At 45.4% G+C, this 27,352-nt stretch overlaps 3 protein-coding genes and 1 long non-coding RNA gene across 6 annotated transcripts; 1 reads left to right on the forward strand and 3 right to left on the reverse strand.

The window, feature by feature from the left end:
- Positions 1-115: 115 nt before the first annotated feature.
- Positions 116-15,746, reverse strand: kcnt1a (potassium sodium-activated channel subfamily T member 1a). Of its 3 annotated transcripts, XM_061802288.1 has the most exons (31): positions 15,427-15,742; positions 14,329-14,490; positions 13,062-13,141; positions 12,753-12,891; positions 11,886-11,933; positions 11,629-11,677; positions 10,111-10,170; positions 9,949-10,023; positions 9,783-9,866; positions 9,431-9,525; positions 9,157-9,337; positions 8,925-9,089; positions 7,564-7,700; positions 7,061-7,124; positions 6,857-6,965; positions 6,523-6,631; positions 5,158-5,307; positions 4,845-5,074; positions 4,512-4,686; positions 4,127-4,232; positions 3,882-4,054; positions 3,229-3,300; positions 3,015-3,149; positions 2,815-2,926; positions 2,633-2,734; positions 2,019-2,102; positions 1,796-1,924; positions 1,229-1,517; positions 1,003-1,065; positions 836-920; positions 116-604 (listed from the first exon to the last, which is right to left on the reverse strand). In XM_061802288.1, exons 1-31 carry the CDS (start codon positions 15,558-15,560, stop codon positions 487-489), a joined length of 3,714 nt encoding a protein of 1,237 aa, XP_061658272.1. In that variant the 5' UTR covers positions 15,561-15,742; the 3' UTR covers positions 116-486. The 3 variants fall into 3 exon arrangements, with proteins under 3 accessions (XP_061658272.1, XP_061658271.1, XP_061658273.1); XM_061802287.1 differs by having other exon boundaries at positions 3,882-4,232; positions 15,427-15,744; XM_061802289.1 differs by lacking the exon at positions 2,019-2,102 and having other exon boundaries at positions 3,882-4,232; positions 15,427-15,746.
- Positions 5,247-9,768, forward strand: LOC133491277 (uncharacterized). The gene is made up of 5 exons (XR_009792379.1): positions 5,247-5,769; positions 7,578-7,706; positions 8,985-9,071; positions 9,163-9,318; positions 9,401-9,768. It is a non-coding gene; the product is annotated as an uncharacterized LOC133491277 (long non-coding RNA).
- A 380-nt stretch (positions 15,747-16,126) lies between the features above and the next one.
- Positions 16,127-18,612, reverse strand: timm10b (translocase of inner mitochondrial membrane 10 homolog B (yeast)). Its single transcript, XM_061802292.1, has 3 exons — positions 18,347-18,612; positions 17,974-18,069; positions 16,127-16,672 (listed from the first exon to the last, which is right to left on the reverse strand). Exons 1-3 carry the CDS (start codon positions 18,371-18,373, stop codon positions 16,406-16,408), a joined length of 390 nt encoding a protein of 129 aa, XP_061658276.1. The 5' UTR covers positions 18,374-18,612; the 3' UTR covers positions 16,127-16,405.
- A 682-nt stretch (positions 18,613-19,294) lies between these two features.
- psmd5 (proteasome 26S subunit, non-ATPase 5) lies at positions 19,295-26,750 on the reverse strand. The gene is made up of 10 exons (XM_061802290.1): positions 26,528-26,750; positions 25,364-25,508; positions 24,987-25,100; positions 24,784-24,912; positions 23,782-23,891; positions 23,519-23,661; positions 23,264-23,455; positions 21,680-21,789; positions 21,466-21,606; positions 19,295-20,121 (listed from the first exon to the last, which is right to left on the reverse strand). Exons 1-10 carry the CDS (start codon positions 26,698-26,700, stop codon positions 19,864-19,866), a joined length of 1,515 nt encoding a protein of 504 aa, XP_061658274.1. The 5' UTR covers positions 26,701-26,750; the 3' UTR covers positions 19,295-19,863.
- Positions 26,751-27,352: the final 602 nt, after the last annotated feature.

Raw genomic sequence — 27,352 nt, forward strand, 5'->3', positions numbered from 1 at the left:
GCTAACGCTAGCGCGGCACTAACAGGGCCAGTTAAAAAAAAAAAAAACTGGTAAAAATCACGGAGACATGGCAGTAACACGCTAGCACAGCAGCTAACGCTAGCACGGCACTATCAGGGCCGATAAAAAAAAAAAACCATACCGGTCAAAGTCACTTCCTCGGCAGATATATTCCACCGCTCTCACTCTTACATTTTTCCTAACAAATGAGTTCATGAAATGCTTCAATTTGGACATTAAACCAATTAGCTATGAACACAGAAGCGGCAAATAGATTCTGATGTCGATTTTCATTTTACCTGGGGGGAGCACCGAGGCGAACAACAATTCAATCGGTGGTTCAGGTCTATAATGAACGAAAAATGATGTCCTTACTATCTTCTCGAGCCAATCAGATTGATTCGGAGACTGCGATGCTGGTCCTGTGTGGGTTCCAAACCTGCCTTGGAGCGAGCAAACCGCCAGGTTAAGACGTTTTGGGCGTGGTCACAGCCGGGTATCGTCTCTGGTGTCAAAGCTGGATTCGTGGTTCTCTTTCAGGTTGCTTCTGTGGACCGGAGGATCCTCGGGGACGTGCGCCAGGGGGTCTGAGCGGATCAAGTATCTGGGGAAAGGGGAGATTGTCACAAACCCAAGATAAAATCCATCCCAAATCCAAACAGTAGACGGCAGTCGAACTCCTTGCTTCCTCCTACCCGTTTCGTCTTGCCGCAAACCTGTCTAACATTTACGGTTGTCGGCGGATCAGTGAGAAAACTCAACCCTTAACACCTCACGGCAGCGGATAATCCCACGAAAGCCCCGCGAGGGAAATTTGCATTTGAAATCCGCTCACACGACGTCGTTGAGCTCCAGCCGGGTGTCCGGCGAAGGGTTGATCAGGACGTAGGACAGAGTGTTTTGGTGGTCGTTTTGCTCGTCTGAAACACAGAAAGGTGTCCAAAGGGACTTTGCAAAGGTTCAAATTCAATCGTTCAAGATGGTGGACACACGGGGACAAACCTTGGAGATATCCCAGATTGACCCGGTTCATGACGTCGCAGGCTGACAGGTTGCTCAAGTCGTCTGATTTGAAAGGAAAGACAGAACGCCTGATTGGCTAAAATCCTAAAACAGAGCTCAAGATCGCGCTCATTTTTGCACATTTAGACCTTCGCAAATCAGGCCAGAACCCGGCGAAATGAAAACATTTGCGTGAAAAACACGGAAAGGAGAGAATATTGCTGACCATATCCTGAGGCCGGGAGGCCCAAATGCCTCATGCGGTTGCGGACCAGCTCGGAAAGCTCTTCCCTCTCGGAGCGCCGGCACATTCCCAGGTGTTGCGGGGCGGTGCGCTGGTCGCGGTCCTCGGCGGAGTCCCGGCTGCCGTCCTGCCGCCGCGTTGGTCTTTTGCTCGGACGCCGCCGTCGGGCCCACTGCACGCTCTTCCTCCTCAGCAGCGGGCGTTCCGAAGGGTCGCCGCGCCGCAGGGACTCGCCTGCGCCGTCCTTGCGTTCGTCGGCCGACGGATGGGACTGTTCCGAATCGGAAGACGGGGTTTCTGTCTTCTGATTCTACAAGATCAGCTCAAAAACTCGTCTTTTGGGAACAAAATGGGCGACGGCCACCCTGACAAAATCGATTCGCCAAGTAATGACATTTTATTGAAAGTTGCGGCTCGATTTTTCCTCGGTACCGCCCGAGTTTCACTCCTGCGGCGTCAACATGACCCAAATTTTCCATCACTAGCACAATCGAGATAACATCGAATGTTTGAATCCAAAACGCTTCCGAATCGGTCAGGAAATCTCACCTCAGGCCCGGAGAGAATGTGCGACTCGGTCCGATAGATCCCGATTGGAATTTCCGCGCTGGACGAGCAGAGCTTCTGGAAGAGTCTGCCGTAAGTACCGATCCAAAGATCGCCCTCTGTTACTTTCATCTGAAGCGGAAGACAGAAGGCGGCGTGGTAGTTTGAAATCGTAATACCGCACATGCAGTGAATGGGGTGGGGTGGGGGGTTGGATTCGACTCACAGCACAGAGGTATCCCGATCCCGGAGTGGTGTCCAGTCCCAGCAGCAATCTCGCAATCGGGATCATGTAGTCCTTCACAAACGACTTCACGTGCAATCACGTGGACGACACGGTACACCTTTTAAATCCGGTACTTCCGAACTGCGCTTCGGAATCGTTTACCATCATTTCCGGCCTACAAGTCACGACTTTTTCACACTCTTTCAACCCTGCGGCTTATGCGGTGATGCGGCTAATTTGTGCATTTTTTTCTAACGGCCGCAAAAAGGGCACTCGAGCGGAAAAGGTAAGAGTGAGACCGGTGGAATATATGTGCCGAGGAAGTGACTTTTACCGGTCTGGCCCTGTTCGCGCTGCGCTAGCATGATACTGCCACGGCGCTAGTGTTAGTGCAGTGGCGTTAGCGTTAAAGTCTATGTGTACCGTCTTTCTTCGTAAATATCTCGTGTTTCAATGTGGGCACTTGCGTATGCATGTACCAAATAGTATTTTCTTTCCAAATGTACCGGGCGAGGCTTATAACCAGCACCTGGTTATGGTTACGGTTATGGAGCGCACCACTCCATAGGCCGGGAATTACGGTAGTCGTCGTTTGCCGACTTAAATGAGCCAACCTGGTAAAGCAGCGTGTCGAGCATGCTGATGCTGAAGACTCGTCCGGCGGCGAAAGGGAGCCGGAACATGAAAGCCAAGTTGGAGCCTTTGTCGCGCTCTTTCTTTTGTTGGACAGAGAGAAACCAGAATCGTTTCAAGGGCCATCGTTTCCATCTCACCGCCTGCTCTACGGTGCCTGTACTTTTTCCAGCTTGGACAGAGCCAACGAGTAGCAGTCCTTGGCCCGAAACTGCATGAACCTCATGTTGGACGGGTGCGTGAGCTCCGTGATGATGCTGAGGCTGGGGAACAACCTGCGGCGAGAAGCCGGGACGACCCGCCGGTTACACCCAAAAACATTTCGGCGCGGGATCGGACGCAAATAAATCCCAAAGTGGATACCGAAACATTGTCTGCACGTTGACGATGGTTTTGGCGTCGGCCATGTAGTCTTCCTCCGCGGTCATCGTGCTCTCCTTGTCCACGACCACCAGATTGTCGGCGTATATGATCCCGCACTGCAGGAGGCTGTCGAGACTGAAAACGCGGATTGTGACGATCGCTACGACGAACCGTACCCGTTATAAAATCGTTACGGGATACGACTCCATCTTACTCGTCTATAGCGCCGGCCATGTAGTAGACCATAGGGAAGCTGCAGATGGCCTCTAAGAAATGATTATCCGGCCTAATGGAAACACAGATTTACTAGCCGAAGACCAAAGACCTCCTGCTTGACACAGACTATTCTACTCAAGAAAGGAGAAGGGGAAGCAACGAAGTGATTGGCTGGCTCAATTCTTGGGGTGACCGGCGGACAAAGGCGGCAATCCGTAGTTCAGGAGTCGATTAGCGAAAAGACTGAAAAAGGTATTTTGACCAATTGAAAAGAATGAAAAACAAAAGAGGCCGAGGAAGACGCCGAGAGGGACGCCGGTCCCGAAGCGACCCACACCACAAAAATGTTGCATCTGCCCGGCAAAACCGCTCACAGGCCTGAGGCTGTCGCAAGTGTTGCGATCATGACGAGCGTGTGGGCGCAGCGCTAAGAAGTGCGGGGGGGGGGGGGGGAGCACCTCGGCGAGGGACTGCTGACGTTTACGTGTCATTAAGTTCAAAGCGAGTTGCTATGGTTACTCTCTGCCACGTTTTTTATGATCTTGGCCTTGCAAAAAAAAAAAAATAATAATCATACTGCCACAGCGACAAGCAGAAACAGCCTTGGACTTGGGATTCATTCTTGCGATTTCTACAGAAATGCGGACTCACGGGTTGTCCAGCAGTAAAACGACGGGATTGAGTTCCTTCCTGGGCCTGTAATACGCCCGGAGGGGCACTATGAAGTTGTAGAGGCCGTTCCCGGCCGTCTCCGCCGACACGACGACGAGCTTGTTTTTGAAACCGTAGGCCTTGGCGTCCTCAAAACTGTTGTGCCTGCAGCCCTGAGAAGTCAGACAAAAAGATGAGCGAAGAGGGACGCGAGATAAGAACTGAAACAGAGCGGGACCGCCCACCTGGTCCAGGCGTAGGCAGCAAAACGGGGCTTTCTCAGGCAGCAGATGGCACAAGGTGGGCGAGGTTCCGATGTAAGGGGAGTTGGGGGGGTAACCTTTCACATACCTGGCAACACATCCCAAAATAGCAGCAACGCAAGGTCTAAGTCCAAATGCAAGTGAAGAAAATGTGGATTAGAGCTATAACAACCCCTTCGCGCTAGTGTAGACCGACGTAGCTGATGTCGGACCTCAATGGCCAGATGATACTGCAGTACCATCTCGTTCACCCCAAAGTGTTTTTTATTGGGTTCCTCTTGGGGATCGCGATTTGTACTCGATACCGACGGCTCTAAAAACACACAAACCTCATCCCGACGAGGGACCCGAGCAATTCTCGTCTTACTCTGCGAAGACGGAATCGTCCTCCAACGGGTCGGCGAGGAGGTCACACGGCAAGACCGAGGAGGAGTCCGCGAGCTCCTGCACCGGAGCGATGCTGGGCCGCCGGCCGCCCGTTCCGTTGAGCGTGGGCCGGGCCGCCGCGGAGCTCGAGTTCTGGAGGTCCACGGCGACGGTCCCTGCAAGACGATCAAACAGTTCAGCGCCTCAGGTGTAGGACGTCCGGCAGGGGCGACAAAAGTACTCAGTCGAAGTATGGATACTGCGGTACTTTGGAGTTGCCCCGTTTAGAGGGCCTGAATTAATAGCGGACAAGCGACGCGTTGAGCGTTCTCACCCACACCGGCGATGATGCTGTGCACGGGAAGCCGCGAGGCTCCGTCGTAGCGCCGCGCCCCGGCGCCGCCTTTCAGTTCCTCCCCCTCGAAGACGAAGGCCGAGTTCTCCTCCTTCGTAATGTTGATGTAGTAGCAGGTGTCGGCGGGGGCCAGGATGTGGCGCGGGCCGGGATTCAGGAGGATGCTTTTGCTGTCTTCCTTCCTGACGCCGATCAGACACACGCCGTACCTGGACGGGACGGAAAAGCGCCGAGTTAAGTGTTCAACCTGGTGAGCCGGAACGCTCCGACGAGCCGCCGCGTCTCAACTCACTTCTTGTGCGCGTGGAAGGAGGCGTAGGTGAAGCTTTTGCCGGCGTACGCCCCGAGGAACTTGCTGTCGCCCAGTCTGATGTGGTAGACCTCGTTACCGGAGCAACAGCCGTACACGCGTTGCCACCGCTCCGGCGACTGTTGTCCTTCCCTGCGTGGGGAACAATTTTCGTCTTTGTTCAGCCAGACTTTTTGGATCCCATTCTTTTACGCTTACTGAAAAGTCAGTAATTACACAGTAAGTACAGAGTGAAGTCCATTTGCGACGGTCTTGCCACAAAGTGTCACTTTTTTTTTTTTTTTAAGCAAAGTACTGCAGCGATTGATTCATCAAAGTGTTCGCCATCAATCATCAGCGGCTGACGTCAGAGCATGAAATCGAAAAAAGAAGTGAGGAAAAAAAAAAATCAATTCCACAAGATGTTTTTTTTTTTCATACGCACAAAGGACTGTTTTGATCTCTTTCTTTTTTTTTTTTTTACTTTTTTCAGTCATCAAACGGGCAGAAAAGTGTTTGCGTGATTATCATTTCTGCCTCGCAGCTCTGAGGTTTCCGGGTCTGAATCCCGGCACAGACTTTCCTCTGAAGAGCTTGCATGTTCTCTCCTTTCTTGTGAGTGTTTTCTTCTGGTACTTAAAAGATGGATGGATGAGTTGGGTGGATGGATGGATGGATGGATGGATGGATGGATGGAGGATGGATGGATGGATGAAGTCACCAAATGACACACCGTCCATTTTTCTTCTAGTACTCAAAACATGGATGGATGAGTGGGTGGGTGGGTGGATGGATGGATGGAAGGGTGGATGAGTGTGGTTGGGTGGGTGGCTCGGTGGGTGATTGAGTGGATGGATGGATGGATGAGGGAGGGAGGGGTGGATGGAAGAGTGGGGTTGAATGGGTGGCTTGGTGGGTGATTGAGTGGATGGATGGATGGATGGATGGATGGATGGATGGATGGATGGATGGATGGATGGATGATGGATGAGGGAGGGGTGGATGAGTGGGGTTGGTTGGGTGGATGTTGTTAAGTGAGGGTGGGTCGGATGGATGGATGGATGGATGGAGTCGGGCGGGGGTGGCTGGGATAGGTGGATTGATGGATGGATGGATGGGTGGATGAGTGGGGTTGGGTGGGTGGCTCGGTGGGTGATTGAGTGGATGGATGGATGGATGGATGGATGGATGAGGGAGGGAGAGAGGGAGGGGTGGATGGAAGAGTGGGGTTGAACGGGTGGGTCGGTGGGTGATTGAGTGGATGGATGGACAGATGAAGGGAGGGAGGGAGGGGTGGATGTTGTTAAGTGAGGGTGGGTCGGATGGATGGATGGATGGACAGACGGACGGAGTCACCACAAGACTCACCGTCCACTGGACGTGTGCACCAGGAGCGTGACCAGGGTGGAGGTTGCAGGACAGATGCAGTTCAGAGCCAACATGGCGTACTTGAACTCCTCCTCGCAGACCACATGATCTTAAAAACAAAACAAAAAAAAAAACCTTATTCATTAAGTATGACAGAAATTAGGTTAACAGAGCAATGCTGCGGTATTTTGAAATTTTACTCTTTATAAGGGGTTATATCATAATAACATATTTAAAAATATCCATATAAAGGCAATTTATTGTATCATACTTTGAAAATTTTGATTTGAAAGGAAAAAAAAAAAAAATTCAGCATAGTCTATGTTACGCTCACCTGCAAATTTGACGTGAAACTTGTTCTCGGGTTTGAGTATCTGGACATAAAGCGGACAGTTTGGAGCAAAGTCCTTGACGGCCCAGGCTCTCAGAATGGTCTGATGATCCTTTCGGGCGTCACAATATGCGTTGTTTTGTTTTTTAACAATAACAATAACAATAAAGCGACGCTATCACACATGAAGGGTAAATTTGTTCGTACCGCTGCCGCGCGATCCGCCTCGTTGCGACTGCTCAGGATGAAGCAGGCCTCGGCGTCGTCCATTCTGCGCGGTAAGAAAGGTGCAAAAATAATCACCATTTACGAAAACTTTTTTGAAATTATTTTTGCTTTATTTTCCGTTTATTTAAACGTCTAAAGTACATCCAAAGAGCCCCTTTAATTGTCCCCAAGTGAGGTCAGGAGGAGTAACTGGTTTGTTTTATTGGTGCGTACGTCCCCATCTGTGGGGGTACGCACGATTTATATTTTTATTCCTCCATCCATTTTCCGTAGCCGCTTATCCTCACGAGGGCAATTTAGAGGGTCCAATTAACGTTGCGTGTTTTTGGGATGTGGGAGGAAACCGGAGTGCCCGGGAAAAAACCCTCGCGACCCCAAGCGGCGCGTGGGAGGATTTGAACCGCAGACTCTCTCTGGAACCGACTACACGGACGCTGCGGATTTGCTTTTCGACTGTCCCATAAGAACTTTCAGCGGCTCACTTGGCTCTGAGCAGGTCCTGGTCTTTGAGAACCGAGCCCTGCAGATAGATGACCCTCTGCGACCACAGCGGGATCTGGAGGACGCGCCGCACCTGGAAGCCCATTTCGCTCGGACACAGGATCACCACGTAGTAATCCTTCAGGTACATACAGAAAATAATAATAATAATAATAATAATCAGAACAATAAAACCAAATTCAGTAAATTGATCCGAACTTTATAATTTCCTAGAAAAAAAAAAGTTATGTCGTCATCACAAATACACTTTTTCAACACCCTGCAATGAAATTTCTAATCAGTTCATAATTTACTGCTTATTTATCTATAAAAAAAAAAGCTTGAATAATGCATAAAAAATATTCACTGTAAGCAGATTTCAAAGATACAGCAAGAAATTTCTGTAATAGAAAATTTGCAGTTTAACTGAAAAATTTGCAAGCAGGACTGTGATAGGTCCACCGTGGTATATCCCCCATAAATACTGCATGTACGGTAATGTTTTGCGCTACATTTTTGCAGTTTTGTATAAAATGCAGGAAAGCTAGTTTTAACCACATTTGACATAAAGTGTACCAAATATTTCTTAAATGAATCATTTAAAAAGGTGTTCCACTATTCCTGTAACCTCCAGTCTGTTCAACAATACAAAATTTCCCACGCGGGAAGTAAAAGAAAACTGGGTTAGCCTAATTGCAAAAGTGTGCACACCCTCTAATAACTGGGGGTTTGGCCGTGTTCGGATTCACCAATCGCATTCAAATCCATTTTAAGTGCCTTTAGTTGTTATTGCAACAAAGATGCCAGATATATGAATACAGTACAGGCTCGGTTCTCGACAACAATCCGTTCCAGAAGGCGGTTCGGGAACCGATTTGTTCGAAAACCGAATCGATATTTCCCACGTCTCCGTACAGAGGCTGCGTTATATACACAATAACAATTATTAGTTACAATAATAATAATAATAATAATAGTTAAAGTTATTTCTGGGCTTTTTTCGCGGTGTGTTCGAATTCGCAATTACAACGCGCGTCGTGGGTCAGCCGGTCGCGTCACGCGTTATGTTATTTTCGTTTGAAAATAGAAGCTAAATAATCTCGAAATTTTCATTCGAAAAACGATTTTTTCGAGAACGGAGACGTTCGAGAACCGAGTATTCACTGCAGTGACATAAAGTGCAGAAACTCGAAAACCCTACTTAAGTACAGTATTACAAAGACGACAAAGTATTTGTAATCCGGTACGTGAAAAGATTTCACTTTTGTGCGGCGGTGTTCCGTGAGATTAATCCGCGTGCTTTGGGCTAACACGGTTGGGGAAGAAGCACAAATGTAACCGGTCGCGGAGCGAAACCCGCTACCTGCAGCCTGGGGTGGGCGTAGAACTCATTGAGGAAGTCCATGAGCAGGTCTATTTTCAGCGTGCTGACGCACAAGACCACGTGCTTCTCCGTCTGCGCCCGGTGACGGCTGTAGTTGCCCCCCGACTTCTGGCTCTCCATCCACAGGTACATCAGCTCCTCGAACTGCCGTTAGAAACAAGAACTCGACCCCCCGACTTCCTCAATTTTCGAACGCTCCCCCCCCCCCCACCTGCAGGGGCAGCACCACCAGCGCCACGCAGATCATGACGACCACCAGAAGCCGCGAGGGCCAAATGCGGGGGGTGACGTCGCCGAAGCCCACCGTGGAGAAGGTGACGATGCAGAAGTAGAAAGAGTTGAACAGCGAGAGGTGTTTGCCCGCCCGCTCCAGGTGCTGAATTCCACACGTGCTGCTCACCCCGGATGTAAATAATGTCCTTGTTTTTTTAATAATCATATGATTTAAATCTTAGAGAAGATGGTGAAAATGATTCAAGACTGACCCAGTGAAGACCAAACAGAGCAGCGTACAGATGAGGATAAGGACCTGGTTGAACATAGCCGAGTTGGTCCTCTGGATCGCCCTGTGGACGTCGTTCTGCAATTAGAAAAGAAGCGTGCGGTGTTCAACTTTTCTCGAGTTAATTTTCCATTTTCCATCTCATTAACTTGGCCGTCTTGTGCAAATAGCGACCGTAACGGAAGAAACTTGCGTCGGAACTTCAGGTGAGGGTTGCGAACGGCGAAGACGCGGATGGCGCCCCGCGATGGTCTCCGCTAGCGCCGATCGTCAGAGTCGATTAGCCCGCGACGGCAAAATGCAAGTAAATGACACCGTTAATGACGCTGACTCACGATCATGTTCTCCAGGGCGCATTTAGCCAGCCAGCAGTTGAGGAACACCGGAATGAAAATGTTCCGAATGGACGGCCAGAAGATCTGACGGGGGGTGGGGGGAAGAAGACGAGGCGTCACTCGCGAGGATGAGCCGCGTCCGCACATCCGAGACGGGTTGCCATACCGTAATGATGAAGGGCACCGTGTTGATCATCTCCAGGAGGAAGGACACTTGGAAAATCTGCTCCCAAATGTTCCCCTTGCAAGTAAACGCAACCTTCAATCGCCATAAAGAAACGCAACCGGCAACTCGTCAATGTACAGTAAATACCGAGCGACGGCCCACCTTGTAGCCAAGATACATCAGCAGCATGTTCTCCAGGAAGCTGATGATGGCCACAGTCACCTGCCAAGAAGCATACGAGTGACATGACTTCAGGTTTTTTTTTTTTCAGGATTCAATATTTTGCAAACAGCTTAGCTTTGCCTTATAGAAAGGGCAGCTAAGCTCAATGCTAACAAACATTGCAAAACACCGCTGACATGCTAATTGTCACCATCGATCGTCATGGTTTTAGCCCGCATGAATGTTTGAACTCAAATAGTGTAGCAAAAGAGTTAGACTGGTTATACAACAACAGTCAACGGCGTGCAGAATATTATTTATCCTTTACAAAATATGGGAATATAATACAGGACAGTCACCTACAGCAGTTGGAGAAGAAGGAAAAAAAAAAAATCACGAATGTACCGTAATTCCCAGCCTGCAGAGTGCACCGAGTTATAAGCCTCGCCCAGTACATTTGTAAAGGAAATACCATACCAAGTGACTTTTACCTTCCTGGCCCCGGTAGCGCGGCGCTAGCGTTAGCATTATCTTGGTGGCGTTAGCGCGGCGGTGCTAGCGTTAAACTCTCTGTGCACCGTCTGTCTTTGTAAATATCTCATGTTTCAATGTGGGTTTCAACGTCGGCGCTTGCGGCTTTTACACGGCCTATGTATGTACCAAATGGTATTTCCTTTACAAATGTACTGGGTGAGGCTTTTAACCAGGTGCGCTCTGTAGGGCGGGAATTATTGTACTTTCGCGATTTCTTTCTTCTTCTCCAACTGCTGTATGTGACTGTCCTGTATTATATTGTCATATTTTGTAGAGGATAACGAATATGGTGCACGGAGTTGACTGTTGTTGTATTACCAATATTCGGTCTCACTCTTACCTTTTTCCGCTCGAGTGCCTGCCTTGCGGCCGTTAGAAAAAAAATGCACAAATTAGCCGCATCACCGCATAAACCGCAGGGTCGAAAGCGTGTGAAAAAAGTAGGAAATTACGAGAATTTATGCCCACCACTAAAAATGTTCACAGTTGCTTGTATTAATACAGCATTGACCTAGCTTGCGGTTCATTGTTAGCGTCCCGTAGTCATGTTGTCGTTTATTGGTGGATTAAAAAAAGAGATTATTTTTTTTTAACCGGCCCTGTTAGAGTTAGCCCGCCGCTAGTGTTAGCTAGACCGAAAAAGTTTAACGCTAGCGCTGCGCTAAAGCTAGCACTAATGCGAGTGCTAACGCTAATGCTAACAGGGCCGGTTAAAAAAATTGTACTGGTAAAAATCACAGAGACAAGGCAGTAAAACAATAGCGCAGCGATAACCGGGCCGGACCGGTAAAAGTCACTCCCTCGGTACATATATTCCACCAGTCTCACTCTTACCTTTTCCGCTTGAGTGCCCTGTTGCGGCCGTTAGAAAAAATGCACAAATTATCCGCATCACCGCATAACCGCAGGGTTGAAAGCGTGTGAAAAAAGTCACGGCTTATATGCTAGAAATTACGGTAGATGGATGAATTTTGACTGACTCACTTGAATGGCCCAAACGGGAATCTTTCGGTCCACCCAAAAGATCAACTCCCTATGAAGACAAAAACCAGCAATTAACATCATATTATGAATCTATGTACAGCATACTGTCTATTACATATGCAGCATGTGTACCTATATAAAAACATACATTCTTATATTTGTGTTCAATGAATTTCTCTCTGACGGTCGTCAATTAAACGCGAGCATTGTCATTAGCATCTTTCCATATTTTTTTTACCAGAGCTCCCGATGCTCACCAGTTAATGTCTCGGTCCTGCGCTGATCCGTTCCAGTGGCGGTCAATGCTGTGACGGTAGAAGAAATACACGATCAAAATAATAATTACTAAAGTCTGTCGGGGCTTCTTATTAACACATTTGAGCAAACTTCTCATGCGGGACTTCGTCAAAGTACGTGCCCTGAAATTGACCCAAAATGTCCGCTCTAAACAAAAATGGTGGACTTCCGAATCGATTTCGGGCACGGGACCTTAAGATTTTTTTCACGCATCCTGTTTTAAGTGACATGTTCACCGATTTCCATCAATCAGTGAAACTGGTGGCTGCCCCCCCCCCCAAATAAATATATATTGGTGGTGGTGGGGGGGGTTCAGGGTACTTTATCCTCAACATGTATTGGAGTCAGAGATTTTAGTAACTCTACAGACAAAAAAAAAAAAAAATGGCAACTACCGTAATTTTCGGCCTACAAGCACCAACTTTTTTTCCACACGCTTTCAACCCCGCGGTTTATGCGGTTATATGGCGCAGGCGTTAGCGCGGCGCTGGCGTTAGTGCACGTTATAAGGCTTGGAACACAGAAAGAGTTTAACGCTAGCGGCGCTAGATCTGTAGGCCGGGAATCGCAGTCGGAGGGATGCTGGCTACTGCCGAGGTGCCCTTGAGCAAAGCATCTAAACCTTGACTCTTTAGTGTCACCCACACTTGCCAAGAACTGTAATCGGGAACCAAACACCAGCCTCACACTTGCAAAGCCGCACTCCGTCACATGAAAGGATGCCTGTCGTTGCCAGGCAACTGCGTGGCCTTCACGGAGCCGTCACAATTATCGCACATCGGGTGTTTTTTTTCTCCCCCCGCACGGACGTCGAGCATCGCACGGACCATTTGCCGTTGCCGGCGGGAGCGTTCGACGTGTTGAGGCGGTGGGGGCTCTGGATCGGGTGGTCCGTCGCCACTCGGATGATGTAGAGGAGGCAGGTGAGCAGCTTCAGGGAGAAGTTGAAGACGCGAATGCGCAAGCCTGCGGGCGACAAAGGAAATCCGGGCTCAAATTTCAGCCGTATGCTAACGGTGGGCGAGGGTTTCACAAAAAAAAGCCAAGCACCCCCCATGTACTTAAAATGACCTTTCCACACAATCTTTCGAGATACGCGTTGAGTACTTTCGACCGATGCAAAGTAGACGACGTACTTGATCGCTGGTTTTTGATGAAGAAAAGCTTGAGCCGCTCCTTGAAGGTGTTTTCGTTCACGTAAAACTCCACGTGCACCCTGGCAGAGAGGACATAAACACAAAGAGCCGTTTACACGCCGCAGAGTGTTGTTAACAACCCTGCCAAATTTCAAAGATTAATAAAGAAAAATGACAAGGACAGAAAATGAGGCACAAAGCTAGTTTTAACGACATTTGACATGAAGTGTACCAAATATTTTTTCAATGAATCATTTAAAAAAGGTTTTTCACCATTACTGTAACCTCCAGCCTGTACAAGAATATAACATTCCAAACGGGAAGTAAAAGTAAACTGGGTTAACCTAATTGCAAAAGTGTGCACACCCGCTAATAACTGGGGCCGTCGCCGTGTTCAGATTCACCAATCGCACTCAAATCCGTGTTAAGTGAAACTCTACGCACGTCAGCTGCCATTTTAAGTGCCTTTAGTCATTATCACAACAAAGTTGCCAGTTATATAAATACAGTACAATCTCGGTTCTCGACCACAATCCGTTCCAGAAGGCGGTTCGGGAACTGATTTGTTCGAAAACCAAATCAATATTTCCCACGTCTTCGTACAGAGGCTGCGTTATACACAATAACAATGCGCGTCGTGGGTCAGCTAATCGCACCGCGCGCCTTATGTTATCTCCGGGTCTTGTCGCAGGTGTTTTAGTACCGATTTTAAAAAACACTGTAAAGACTGCAGTGGCTGGAGTACCGTAATTCGTTAGCGTTAGCGCTGATGCTCGTGTTAGCGCTGACGCTACCGTTAGAGCTGATGCTAGCATTGGAAGGGTTGAAAGCGTGTGAAAAAAAGTCGCAGCTTGTAGGCCGAAATTTACGGTATATTCTACCACGTCGTCATCAGGGGTGCTAGCTACCAGCTTCATCAGAAATATTCTAAATACCCAATTATCAATCAGCGAATTGTTGTGAAATGGCTGCAAGTTCCTCAGCAGAAACTATTTGTGCTCCCCAAACAGTTACATCCGGTGTAGCGGATGAGGTGTGGCCATTTTCCATACATGAGAGCGCTACTTATCGGCGCTCCCACGCACCGTGGCGAGTTATGACCCTTAATCGGTCGCTGTCGAGCACACAATTACTCTCTGAAGTGTCGTCAGCTGGGCAAAAAGATGCAAACATTCTTCACAGCCCTTGAAAATAAACTCCACAGTCATTCGTTTCACAAGTGTAATGACGTCCTAGACGTCCGGGTTCAGGCTATTGTGCATCTCACCTGTCGTTCTGAAAGCCGTGGTCCCCAATCAGAAGGTCCCGGAGGCGGAAGCGGGGCGGCAGGGGGGGCACCTCGCTCTCCGGCTGCTCCGCATTCGGCCTGGAGATGTCCGAGATGACCCCGCCGGCGCCGCCCGCAGTTCGGAGCGTTCCATCGCAAAACCTGCGGGGAAAAGACGGGAAAGGTCAGGGGACCTAAGCAGGAGCCTGAGGTGCTCCATGAGGTAGCCTCAGCACTTCATATCGTTGCGTAGTCGCTTGTTACGTTTGCGCACGCTACACAAAAACAAATTTTTGTTTAAAAAAAATAATACGCTGTTGAAACTGCAGATTTTCTGGACTAGTTAAGTCATGATGTTCAAGGTTCACAACTGCGTCTTTTTCTGCACCAATTTAGTAGAAAAATGAATTTTGGAAGAAAAAAATTGGAAGGTTTGTGTATAGCTTTGACATTTGAGGTTAATTCAAAGATAATTAGATCAAAAATATACATAAAAATTTTAAATGGAAAGCAGGTGGTTCGAATTGAAATGTTCACATAAATGATTTTATGATATTAAGTTGGAATTTTAGTTTTGTTCTAAATTATGATTGTATTGTTTATCTCGAGCATCCTTGGGTTTCATGAAAGCTGCCGTATAAAATTGTTGTGGTTATTGTTAAACGTGAACTTGAAAAATATTGTACATTTTCAATAGTTTTTCAATTTGATGAACAAAACAAACATAATTTTTGTTACCGTGATATTGAGGTTTTTGGTTAAGGATCAAAAATGTGGAAATGATGTAATCGAAATTCCTCTGGTAAGACTTCAAAGTGTCTCAAGTGTATGCACAAAGTGCAAATATTAATAGCAGAAACAAAACATAATCATAATTTTGTATTTTTTCTCGGATATTATCCTGCATCATCTCAATTTTCCCATCGTGTCTATTAAACCCATCAAACTCATCTGATTTTACACATATATGAACCAATTTATTGATTTCCCAGGTGGGCCCAACACACGGAGCAAAAAGTTGATTTATTCTACCGAACTTTGAAGCTAAATTCTTCACATTGCTACGACTTTTTATTTGATTTTTGCGTGATATTTTACCTCGTTGTGGTGTCGTTGGCGGTGCCATCGTCGTGGATAAACGTTCGGTTCTCGTAGCACTCGCTGCACATGTCTTCGCCCGGAGGGCTCTCCAGCGTCGGCGGCGTTGAGTCCTCTTCCCCGGTCACTTGCATACAGAGACCCGCGGAGGAACAATCCCCCCCCCCACCTTTCCTTCTTCTTACATGGGGCTCTTGAAAACAAAAAGTAGGCTGGAACAAGAAAGAAAAAGTCACATTTGATGATTTTTGATGTCCTCGGAGTTAAAGCGCGGTGATGATGGTGCAGATGTGAAATAATAAGACGGAGAAAAATGACGGACGTCACCCGGCAATCACTTCATGAACGCAACCGAGCGTCAACTCTTGTTCGGGAGCTTTTGGCACCATCTGCTGGAAAATATGCCGCACTGCACGTTGTAAATGAGAGGAAAACTTCCAAGTTGACTTTTTAAAAAAACATTACCTATATGTACACACATCAGCATTTTTTTGTATATTTTCAGGATACTTTTTTTTTTAACTTGGATTAATACCAACAGTACATATTGGATGCAGCTATGATGAAAAAATAAATAAAAATAAAAAAAGGAAAACAAAAACCAACCTTGAAACTGCCTGTCAGGATGACTCATTTTACGAGGAAGCTTCCGCAGTGAAAGGGCACAAGATGATAAACACCCACTCGAATTTACTGTCTATAAGATTGATATAAAATGCCACATTTTTATTTGATAAAAATGAGATAATTTCAAAACCTGTACAACGAGGGGGAACAAATATTCCAGAGACGAAAAGTAAAAATAAACAGAGATAATGTGGTTCCACAATTGCGCACATCCTCGAATAACTCACAATGTGACTCGGGAGACACCTGCCACCATTTAAAGTGGTCCCGATCAACCCTAAATAAAGTTCGGCCGTTCTTAGAAGGCACATCTTCTCGATGAGAGAGCTCGACACCCTGCGCCGTGGAGCGTTCACGTCTCAGCTTGCGAAATATCGACGCCGCCGGTGTCCGGCTGCAACGACGGGGACCGCAACTCCAGAGGGGTCGCGGCAGCAGTGGTTTCGGGTCCGGCTGAGGCGACGGCGGCGGTTTCGGCCGCCTTGGCGTTCTCGGTGGCCTTGCTCTCGATCTCGTTCATCCGCCGCTGCATCATGCGGGGCATCAGCTGCACGTAGGTGCCCATCATGCGGTGGTTGGAGCGGATCAGCTTCCCCGCGCAGTTGTCGACGCAGCGCTCCTAAACGATCACAGTCATCTTTAATCGGCGGAGTTCCTTTCTCCGCGTGTTTTATTTCCATATATTACCGTTAATTGCCATAGAAAATTTCCAACATTGCACATTCAAGGAATTTTAGAACCCTGCGCCAAACACAACATGGGGCACAGGACTGACATTAACTCGGAGATATGAAGTTCGATTAAATAAAAAGCAAGAAGAAAGGTCAGAGAAGGTCCCCAACAACACTCAGCTCTCGTAGCAGAGAGAGGCTACAGACTGTTTTTGACCACATGACTACATCCGGGGCACCCGGCCATGTTGGATGGTTTCACTCTACTGACGCGCCGCTCTTTTGCATACAGACCGGAGTTATACAAATGTTCGTACGACTGTTAAAAGTGACCCGTGATGGCTAAAAAGACTTTGGAAAGTTATCGGGGATCGTTAGATGTCGTTTCAAGAAACCGATACGACAAGAAGAAGTGCGCTTTGATCGACAATATCGAGCCACGTGCCTTGGAAAAACACAAATGCGGGCGTCGGGAACCTATCCAGACATCGTCAACTTTCTCCTCTTCTCGACAAGTGCTTAAACTGTGGACCAACTAAAGAATTACAAAAGGTCTGGAGGCCTAGAACCAAGTCATCAATGGCTGGGTTCCTGATGCGGCGGGATCCATTGTAAGCAATTGCTAAGGTTACTGTACCGCACAATGCAATTTAAATATGTATCGCGTGATTACAGTCAGCATTGTGTTCAATTATGCTGATTATACCAACGAAAGAGGCGTAATTATTATTTTTATTACCGAGAGGGAGAGAGATTCGACCACGATAAGCCCCAAGTGGAGCCCGCACCTCTTTCTCCACTTCCACGGCTACGTTTTTAACTCAACTCGCGAAACAACTAGCGGTGCGGTAACTCGTTTTTTGCAAGCTTATTATAAAAAAAAACTGAAAATACAGATTTTGGAGACATGCATTGCACACACACACACACACACACACGAGTGTTGTGCTTGGTCACTAGATCGGCTTTGCTAATACAAGACGGCCACAGTTGTCGCCTTTCGGTTGCTCACTGCTCCGTTTTCTCGCACTAGTTCTCGATCGCAGCTGGCGGTCGAAAGAAAGACGCTTTACAAACGCCGGCTTTCGTTTGAGCAACCGATAACATAGCAGTGCGCCCCCATTCGCACGCCTTTCTGAAACGATCCGCGCGTAGTTACGGTTTGTTCACACGAATTCACCCAACCAAAATGGCGACCGCGTTCTCAGCCTGTAGGTGTGTGACGCAAGTCGATCTCGATAGGCCTTGCCTCGTCCATGGTGAGGTTCCTGTAGTTGAAGTTACTGGTGCACTTTTGGAAGCAGATCTCAGTCATGCGGTTGTAAACCAGAAGGAAATCACGCAGCTGCAAAATAAATAAATTAAAAAAAAATGGTCACTATTGTATGAAAATTATGGCTAGAGCTGAATCAATTGCAGTACTGCATTCTACAACCGACCATCCCTTCGATTAGTTAAGTAATGAGAAAAAAATATATTCTGCATTATTAACCAACAAATTATAGTTTCAAATTGACAAGAACATCGACGTACATGCATTTATTTCTTTTTCCTATGAAAAAAAAATAGCATTTGTGTGCCTAATTTGACGTTGTATTATTATTGAAGAATGCATGACTTACGTTTCTCAGTTGCTGCGCGTGATCCATCGTGCTTATCTCAAGCGGTAATTTTGACTAACAAAACGTGTTCATTCATTCGCGAGCTCGGCACGGATTTGATGCCTTTTTATAAAAGTCCAAATACAGCAATGAGCAATTTAAAAGCCAAGGAAACCAAGAAAAGTGACGATAAGGGCGAGAATAATGAGTGACTTTCATTTGTCGCTGTTTGTCAGCTTCCGGGTTTCTTCTTCTTCGTCGTCGACGTCTTTTTCTTCGGTGGTTTTCATACACGAATTGGATTACCGCTACCCGTTGATTTTTATTTAATTACTTTAATTAATTTACGTTACTTTAAAAAAAGAGATACAATTTCCCAACCAAGACATTTTGTTAAATACAAATACTATACAGAACACAGTACTACAGTAAAATATCGCTCATTCAGTGAACGCGTCATTCGACCGTTTATATAATATATAGTATTCACTTTTAAAAAAGGTTAAATTCTGTAGAAATGATGCATGAGTCATAAATATTTTTGGGAGGGTAAAAATAATAAAAGTGAATATTTTATTATTCGTTTAGGAACAAAACTCCCAGAAATTATCGAGAAAGGCTTTGCATGCGCGTCACTTCACTTTCGCAATAAATCTTGGAAAATAAAAAGCTTTAAAAGATTGACTGAAAATGCATTGTACTTAAATTAAATACAAAGGTATTTAACAAATGCATTGCACTGGATTAAATAAATGTTTGACACTTTTACAGTAATTTTTTTTAGTTACCACCAAAATGTCACGTTGAAAATCTCATAACATTTTAAAAACTAAAAAAAGAATTTTTATATTTTACTATAATTGTAAAATATTTTATCTATACATTACAAAAAATGTATCATAAAAAATTAACTTTTTTTTCACAAAAATGTGAATATTTTTTTTATATTCTTGTAAAATAATGTATTTACATTTAACATTCATTTGTCTTTTACTGATATTTTTTCACGTGCACACTTTGATAAAATGCATGTTACGCTTTGTGTAAGTAAAATAAACGGCTCATTGTAACACAGCAACTTTTTTTCTACCACTTTAGTTAGGAGAAAAAATAAACAGGAACTCAATTCAGTAAGCAGAAACATCGTTAGTCAACGCTCATGAAGGACTTGCTCACACTAGATTCTAATAAGCGCAAGTTTGAAGAACTCCTCCAGAACTATTTTTATAAATCAAAGTAAACCTTGTCAACTTTGCTTGGTCCACCCACAGTAAACAGGAAAATCAAAAGCGCTTTGTTTTAGCATCACCCATCTGCCTGGTATCACTACTTTTCATTGATTGGCGAAAGTGGTCTCATGGGATAATTTATTTTCAATTTTCTATCAGTTAATTTGAATGACTTCAATAAGTGCTGATGAGAAGTGAATGTGAAGCTTTTATAACACCGTGTCCAGCAGTGTTAAGTCATTTTTATGGCGGGAACAAGTTTATTATGACATGGCACACGTGCGTAAACATCATCTGGGCCGGTACGCGTCATTCGGCTCCTTCCATGCCGACTGCGGCCACCGCCGACACGTAATAAGGTCCTTCTCTTAGGTAGCTCTTCAGGGCGATGTAATTCTGGCTGCCCAGAACCTCCGCTGCGCTCGACGAACTCAAGAGCGAGCCCACCAGTTCGAACTTGGCGTCTTTGGCCTCCTTGCTGTGACCGGTGGAACGATCCAGGATGAACTCCATGAAACCGGGCGTGCTCACCATCAACCTTTGACCCCACGACTGAGCGGCTATGGCCTGAGAGACAAGAAAGCCGTCAATAAACGTTCCAAAAACACAGTGAACCCCTCCTCATTTGTGGTTTCCGATTCCAAAATTAATATGCTCCTATTCAAATGCTGGGTTGTTTTTTTTAAATCCACCAATAAAGTAAAACGTGACTATTCTACAATACACCGGGATGCTAACAATGAACCGCAAGCTAGGCAATGCTGTATTAATATAAGCAATTGTGAACATTATTAGGGTTAATTACAGTAATTTCCGGCCTATAAGCCGTGACTTTTTTCACACGCTTTTGACCCTGCGGTTTATGCGGTGATGCGGCTGATTTGTGCGTTTTTTTCTAACGGCCGCAAAGGTGGCACTTGAGCGGAAAAGGTAAGAGTGAGACCAAATATATGTGCCGAGGAAGTGACTTTTACCTGTCCGGCCATATTAGCGCCGCGCTAGCGTGTTACTGCCGTGTCTCAGTGATTTTTACCAGTTTTTTTTTTTTTTTTAACCGGCCCTGTTAGCGTGGCTGCGCTAGCGTTAGCACGGCGGCACTAGCATTAACACGGCGGCAATAGGGTCAGCTTTAACGGTCAAGCGTTAGCATAGTGGTGCTTGCGTTAAACTCTCTGTGTACCGTCTTTCTTTGACAATATCTCTGGTTTCAATGTGGGTTTCAATGTGGCCACTTGCGGCCTGTACACGGTTGCGGCCTGTGTATGTACCAAATGGTATTTCCTTTACAAATGCACTGGGTGAGCCTTATAACCAGGTGTGCTCTTTAGGCCGGGAATTACGGCATATATGTGCCCTGGGTGTGACTGGGGACCAGTTCAGGGATAAGTTCTGGCACTCCTGTGACCCTTGAGGGGATAATCGATGTGTAAAATGGATGGATGCATGTTTATACATATTCCCTCAACCGACCAAATATATGTGCCGAGGAAGTGACCTTTACCGGTGCGGCCCTGTTAGCGCCGCGCTAGCGTGTTCCTGCCGTGTCGCAGTGATTTTTACCAGTATGTTTTTTTTTTTAACTGGCCCTTTTAGTGCAATGCGTTAGCGTGGCGCTAGTGTTAGCTCGTCGGCGCTAGCGTTAACGCCATTGCCGCTAGCGTTAATGCCGCCGCGCTTGCTTTAAACTCTGTGCACCGTCTTCCTTTGTAAATATCTCGTTTTTCAATGTCGGTTTCAATGTGGGCACTTGCGGCTTTTACACGGCCTATGTATGTACCAAATAGTATTTCCGTTACAAATTTACTGGGTGAGGCTTATAACCAGGTGCGCTCTGTAGGCTGGGAATTACGCAACTCGCATTTTTCCTCACTGTTTACTGTAATCAATGATGGGAGTTTTTAAGGCGCTTACAGAGAAGACCCGTAAGGCACCACAGTGCAGCTCCGGGAAGGGCTGAGTGCTGATGTCGCGAATCATGTCGATGGGATGCTTGGACAAAAGTCGGAACCAGGACTCGGTCAGCGCCAGCAGATCTTCTGTCTGCTCCTCCGGCTTGAGGGCAAGAAAAAAGATATCATCGAAACCATTTTTCCTGACATCTAAAATTCACAGACCCAAAACATACCCTTAAAGTAAGGAGTTGCGCTACGGCCTCCAAGCAGCGCGCTCGGAGCTCGGTGGCACCGGCGCTTGCGAGCTGGCTCATCCTTATCAACACTGACTTGAATGTATCACCTGATTCCAAACAGAAAATAAAACTTCATTTAAACCGTGATAAAAAAAAAATTGGGGTTGTATCTTCTGGTCAAAGTCAACAACAGTTATTTAACACTTCTTTGCAGTCACCTAAAGTCCAATTATGTGACGTCTCCGTGCTGAACAATGATCTAGTGGCGTGTGGTGTAAAAAAGATGGAAGTTTCCGAGCTGATCTTCTTGAAAAATGGTCAGCAGTGACAGTAATAAATGTTAAACCTGTTCAATATTAATGATTACTAATCAATGTGTGTTGTTGTCACTGATCTAAACAAACAAAAAAAAAAAAAGACTGGATAGCTAAAAAAACTGGCCACCAAAAGCAAAGTCGCTGAGAGCAGATATCCGCCATCTTGATACTCCCAAAGCAACCATGCCGACCTGTGCGTTAATCTCCAGTTTCGAGGCTGTGAGAAAATATTCCACAGGTAAATTAGAAAGATTTACTTTGACAACGTTAAAGCTTGCTTGTAAAGTTTTTTTTATTATTATTTTCTGACGAGCTTAATTACCTTGAACAAAGTTTTGTTTACGGCTGTTGTTGTTCACTGTTCAGTCTCTGCTTCACCTTTATAGGCCGACTTTTTTTTTGGAAAAAGCGATGTAAATATTTTCCCAAACTTCATCAGCAGATAAGCAAGAAAACACATTTTATGTGAAATTTTTTGATGAATTTCATCATACAGAACTCTGCAAATTGAGTTTGATTTTCAAATGCGAGGAAACAGGTTTACATTTTTTTTAAATAGGACGTCACAGAGACAACAAATGAACAATGCGTTTAGCGCATATTTTCAAAAATATAGTTAACTGATTGACTTAAAATTTTATGTTTTCATGACAAAAAAATGGTTAGTTTTTTGCTATGTTACGATGATAGTACTTCACAGCCTATTTTGGGAAAAGTTAATATGTCACGGAAATTGGCCGTAGGTAATATGCAAGATTTCTTTCTAGTCCCGATTTTTTACGTCTTTCCTTTGCACTTGGCCTTTTTTGGCTTACCAAAACTGAATTAAAAATCCTTCATGCTACCAGAACTGAAAAAATGTCAAGCTCACACGACCAGTTTTAATTCTACACGCCAAATTTTGAGGAAAAACCCCACCATAATCCAACCTGTAAACCATGTCCTCCACACGTTTTGGGAGTACCAAGATGGCGGCCAACTGGCTTCAACCAATCGACACATTGCTAAATATGTATACGCTATCCAGCCTCTCTCTTTTTTTTTTTTTTAGATCGTTGGCTGTTATATTACTCCTTTTTCTTCTGCTTAATAAATTCTGCCGTCCAAATGACCTGTGGCACCATGGTACCCCTCAGAGGCCAGTCTTGGTACTATGCAATTTTTAATTTGGCTAGATCTAGGTCAGCACATTATCGACCGTGGAAATATTATACATTTCTTGAATTATATCAATAATACCGACGCAGCCTCGTTTCAACCTCACCTGTTTTCTGCAGCACTTGCTTCCCTTCCACAGTCGAGCCCAGCAGCCCCAACGTATCCAGAGCCACGCCGACCATCGCGGGATCCGAGTCCATGGCCATCTCAAAGACTTTGTTCTGGAAGACCGGGTAGTCTTCGCACACCACCTGGGGACCGTCCACGAAGGCCAGGTTGCCGAAAAACCTCACCAGCCCTGCGGAGGGTTTCCGGCAATCACGCGGACTTCGTAACCAACGTGACGGAGTTATTTTCTCACCTGGGAGATACAAGGAGGACAAAGGATCTGTGTCTGCTTCTTTGATCATGTTGGAAATCTTGCACATGACGCCCTCCTGTCCCAAGTACTTTCGGCCATGTTGACTGTGGGCGACAGTGGTCACCATCTCAATGGCCGTGGCCCTAGAAAGTCATGACAACTTTTTGATCTGCAGCACATCTCTGAGGACATACAACTCAAACAAATCATCTTAAAGGAGATGTTTAATAGAAAGTTGACTTTAAAATGTGCGTCGTTATTACCTGATTAATACATCGCCTCCTGTGAGTTCTGTGAGCAGCTGAGACAATATCCCGCTGTTGGCACAGTAACCGAGCGAAAGTGGGCATTCTGACGCGATCCCCACAACCAGCTGGGAAAACAAACAAACTTATTGTAAATCTGACTAAACATTTATACATATATTTATACACGTACCGTAATTTCCGGCCTATAAGCCGGGACATTTTTTCCACACGCTTTCGACCCTGCGGCTAATTTGTGCATTTTTTTTTTTTCCTAACGGGCGCAAGGGGGCACTAGAGCGGAAAAGGTAAGAGTGAGACCGGTGGAATATATGTGCCGAGGAAGTGACTTTTAACGGTCCGGCCCTGTTAGCACTGCGCTAGTGTGTTCCTGCCGTGTCTCAGTGATTTTTACCAGTCTGTTTTCGGTTTTTTTACTGGCACTGTTAGCGTGGCGGCACTAGCGTTAGTGTTAACACGGCGGTGCTACCGTTAGCGTGGTGGCGCTAGCCTTAGCGTTAACACAGCAGACGCACTAACAGGGAAGGTTAAAAAAGACATACTGGCGAAGATCATTGAGACACGGCAGTAACACGCTAGCGCTAGCACCGCCGCCCTAATGCCGCCGTGCAAAACCTAACACTAGCACCGCCGTGCTAACGCCACCGCGTAAACGCTAACAGTCAGTAATGCAAAAAAGAACACAATATAAGTTAAAATGTTGTCCATTGCGAATAAGATTTTGCAATTATAATGAGTGGTAATAGTCTGGAGATTTTAGCTATTTGCCGTAGGGGCACACCACACAAAAATATGACTTATATGCTAGATTTTTTATTTTTATTTTATCTTTATTTATGGAACATATCACAGAAAAAAAATGTGAAAGATTTGAATAATCCTCGTGTGTGTACCAGGTCTAACTCACTCAGAAAAGGTCCCGATGAAACCAACGCTCATCTATGTGATATCAAATTGAGCAAATTCATCTCTGGATCAAATCATTTTTTCTGTATGTACCTCATAAACTCTGTACCGGATGACGTCGCTCGTGGTCATCACGTCCTTCAGATCGCTCAGCAAGTCACTGCGGAAAAGTTTCTCCAGGCCGGTTTTGGTGCCGCTGAGCTTGGACAGGGACTGGATGGCCTGCAAGCGGATTTGTTCGCGTCATAAAGAACGAACACATGATAATAACGGTAAACTTCAACGCGGATGATTACCTGTTTAGCCACCACCATGTTCTCCTCTGCAATCGAGTGGATCACAGTCCCAAGGATGTTGCGACTGTTGAGGATTTCCACCGCGGCGTCCGGGTGCTCTGCCATCCTACCCACCTGGATAATAAATACGAAGAGGGCAGGTCAGTTCCCCGCGGGATGTTGATTTCGCTACAGCATCTTCAGTTCCATGACCCATTTCGACAGCAACAAAAATACACTAAATGCCGTTCTTTCAGGAGTCGTGGGATAATATTCAAACAATAAAAATATCATTCCTTTAGATATGCTAAATTGTGCTTCAATAGAGTAAAAAAAAAAAAAAACAGTCATTTGTTTGTACTGTAAATATTATGTACTGTCTGCATTAAAGTGGTCACCTGGGTCAAAGCCAGAATCTTGACGGTGTCGTTGGGGTGCGTCAGACCTGCTTGCAGCTCCGCTCTGTAGTTCTGGACCACCTGCTGGGGGCTGCAGGCCGCCAAGATGCGTTCGAGGATGTCCACACACAGCTCCACCTGCTCCCTATCAATGCAGAAGTTGTCAGTCACCTCAATGCTGCTGTCAGTCGGATATGATAACATTTTCATATTTCATATTTCACCCGGGAAAGGACTACTAGCAGAGTGCTACAGACACTGCAACATAATCCATAGAAATAACGCGACACCAGCCGGGTCAAGTCGAGAACGAACAAGCCTCAGAGAGCACTTACACAAACAACGTCACCATTCTATATAAATTGTTTGTAATATATTCCATCTTTTAGTCTTGAAACTCAAATTGAAGGGACATTTTTTGTCATATCAGCAGTACACAATAACAATAAAAGCATTCTACTCGATTCTATTCTATTCTTTGAACATCTGCTGTGTGCTGATTTACTCTGTACTGCTCGGACCTCGAATTCTCTTCCTGTGCACCAATAAATCATTTGAAATGTCAAAATTCCATACTTCACACGGACCAGATTTTTTTGTAATTTGATCTAAATAAGTCCTGTTTCAGAAAAACTAAATTTGGACATTACAGTAAATGTGTATCATAACAATAAGTAAACCATGCGATTAATAATTTGTTTGAAATGCTCTTTTTGGAATATTATGCTCCTGTAGATAGCTGTAATAGGGTTAGGGTAAGCACCCCCGTGACCCTTGTGAGAATAAGCAGCTCGGAAAATGGATGTATGGAGGCACGTAACGTATGAATTCAATGGATGGAATTTTACTGGAAAGTGCAAATCAATAGCTGGTGAACCTTTTCAAACTGCTCTACTGTCTTTCAATCAATCAAATATCCTCATCTCATTTAGAAAATAGAACATTAATTTACTGAGACCGGAAAACAGCAATAAATTAACTTCTCGACTTATAGCGACAAAATAGAACAACAAATATCAAAGGTAGTACGTACGTCTTCTTATATAAATACGTAAATATAATCAGAAGGGCAATAAATATACGTTGCATATTAGAAAAATAAGAAGAAAATGAAATACGTGATCCTAACAATGACTGGACAGAATGACTATACTCTTTTCCAACCTTTCATTTGAGTTTAACAAAGAGAAGATCACTTCGAAGCGGTGCCCGCTCACAAAGTCCCTCAAGGCGCTCACGGGTATGGATAAAAGTGCAGTTTTAAGGCACTGGAGTTCTTCAATCGGGTCTTCTGTGTCGGAGATTTTTTCCAGCAAGCTCTCGACGGAGGCGGCCATTGTCTTCTGTTTACATGCGAAGCGGAAGCGGACTGTCGCTCAAGCCCGACCGACTCTTCTTCTTTACCTGTGTGCAGAGGACGATCCACACGCAAATTAGCTATTATCGCCATCTTTTGACATTATTTGGTATTGCGTGAATCTTCGTAATCGAGTTGAAAGCTGAAGTTGAAAGCTTTTTTTTTAAATATAAATTGTGTAAAATGGCTATTTTAAAAATATTTATTTTTTTGGGGAACATTTCTTCTTTTAATTGACTTTTTCATTTTTGGGAAAAAAGACACCTTTGTTGCTCTTATTCGTAATTTTTCAATTCAATTTCAATTTTCATCAATGTCAACCTTTGTTTCTTTTGTGTGACTTTTTTTAATTGAAACAAAAAATTTTAATGTGAACTTTAAAAAAATTGAACTTATTTCTTGAAAACGTATAAATCTTTTTTCAATTAATATAGAAAATTGGGTTTAATATACCATATCTTTTGGGCAGCACGGTGGGGCAGCTGTAAAGCATTGGCCTCACAGTTCTGAGGACCAGGGTTTAAATCCGAGACCCGCCTGAGTGGAGTTTGAATTTTCTCCCCCATGCCTGTGTAGGTTTTCTCGGGGCACTCCGGTTTCCTCCCACATCCCAAAAACATGCAACATTAATT

The sequence above is a fragment of the Syngnathoides biaculeatus genome, chromosome 17, assembly GCF_019802595.1.
Source record: "Syngnathoides biaculeatus isolate LvHL_M chromosome 17, ASM1980259v1, whole genome shotgun sequence".
In the NCBI taxonomy this organism is placed as follows: Eukaryota; Metazoa; Chordata; class Actinopteri; order Syngnathiformes; family Syngnathidae; genus Syngnathoides; species Syngnathoides biaculeatus.

Bases quoted from the DNA above. Each gene is read 5' to 3' on its own strand.
- kcnt1a (XM_061802287.1), bottom strand. From the start codon at position 15,560: ATGCAAGTGACCGGGGAAGAGGACTCAACGCCGCCGACGCTGGAGAGC. The intron at 9,867-9,948 runs GTATGGCAACCC...ACCCCCCGTCAG, and splicing joins CGGTGCCCTTCATCATTACG to ATCTTCTGGCCGTCCATTCG. The intron at 1,066-1,228 runs GTCAGCAATATT...CTTTCAAATCAG, and splicing joins CCTCCCGGCCTCAGGATATG to ACGACTTGAGCAACCTGTCA.
- timm10b (XM_061802292.1), bottom strand. From the start codon at position 18,373: ATGGATCACGCGCAGCAACTGAGAAAC. The intron at 18,070-18,346 runs GTAAGTCATGCA...TTTATTTTGCAG, and splicing joins ACGCGCAGCAACTGAGAAAC to CTGCGTGATTTCCTTCTGGT. The intron at 16,673-17,973 runs GCAAGGCCTATC...GTGATCGTTTAG, and splicing joins GGAACCTCACCATGGACGAG to GAGCGCTGCGTCGACAACTG.
- psmd5 (XM_061802290.1), bottom strand. From the start codon at position 26,700: ATGGCCGCCTCCGTCGAGAGCTTGCTGGAAAAAATCTCCGACACAGAA. The intron at 24,913-24,986 runs GTAATCATCCGC...ATCCGCTTGCAG, and splicing joins ACATGGTGGTGGCTAAACAG to GCCATCCAGTCCCTGTCCAA. The intron at 21,790-23,263 runs GTGAGGTTGAAA...GTTTGGAATCAG, and splicing joins GCAAGTGCTGCAGAAAACAG to GTGATACATTCAAGTCAGTG.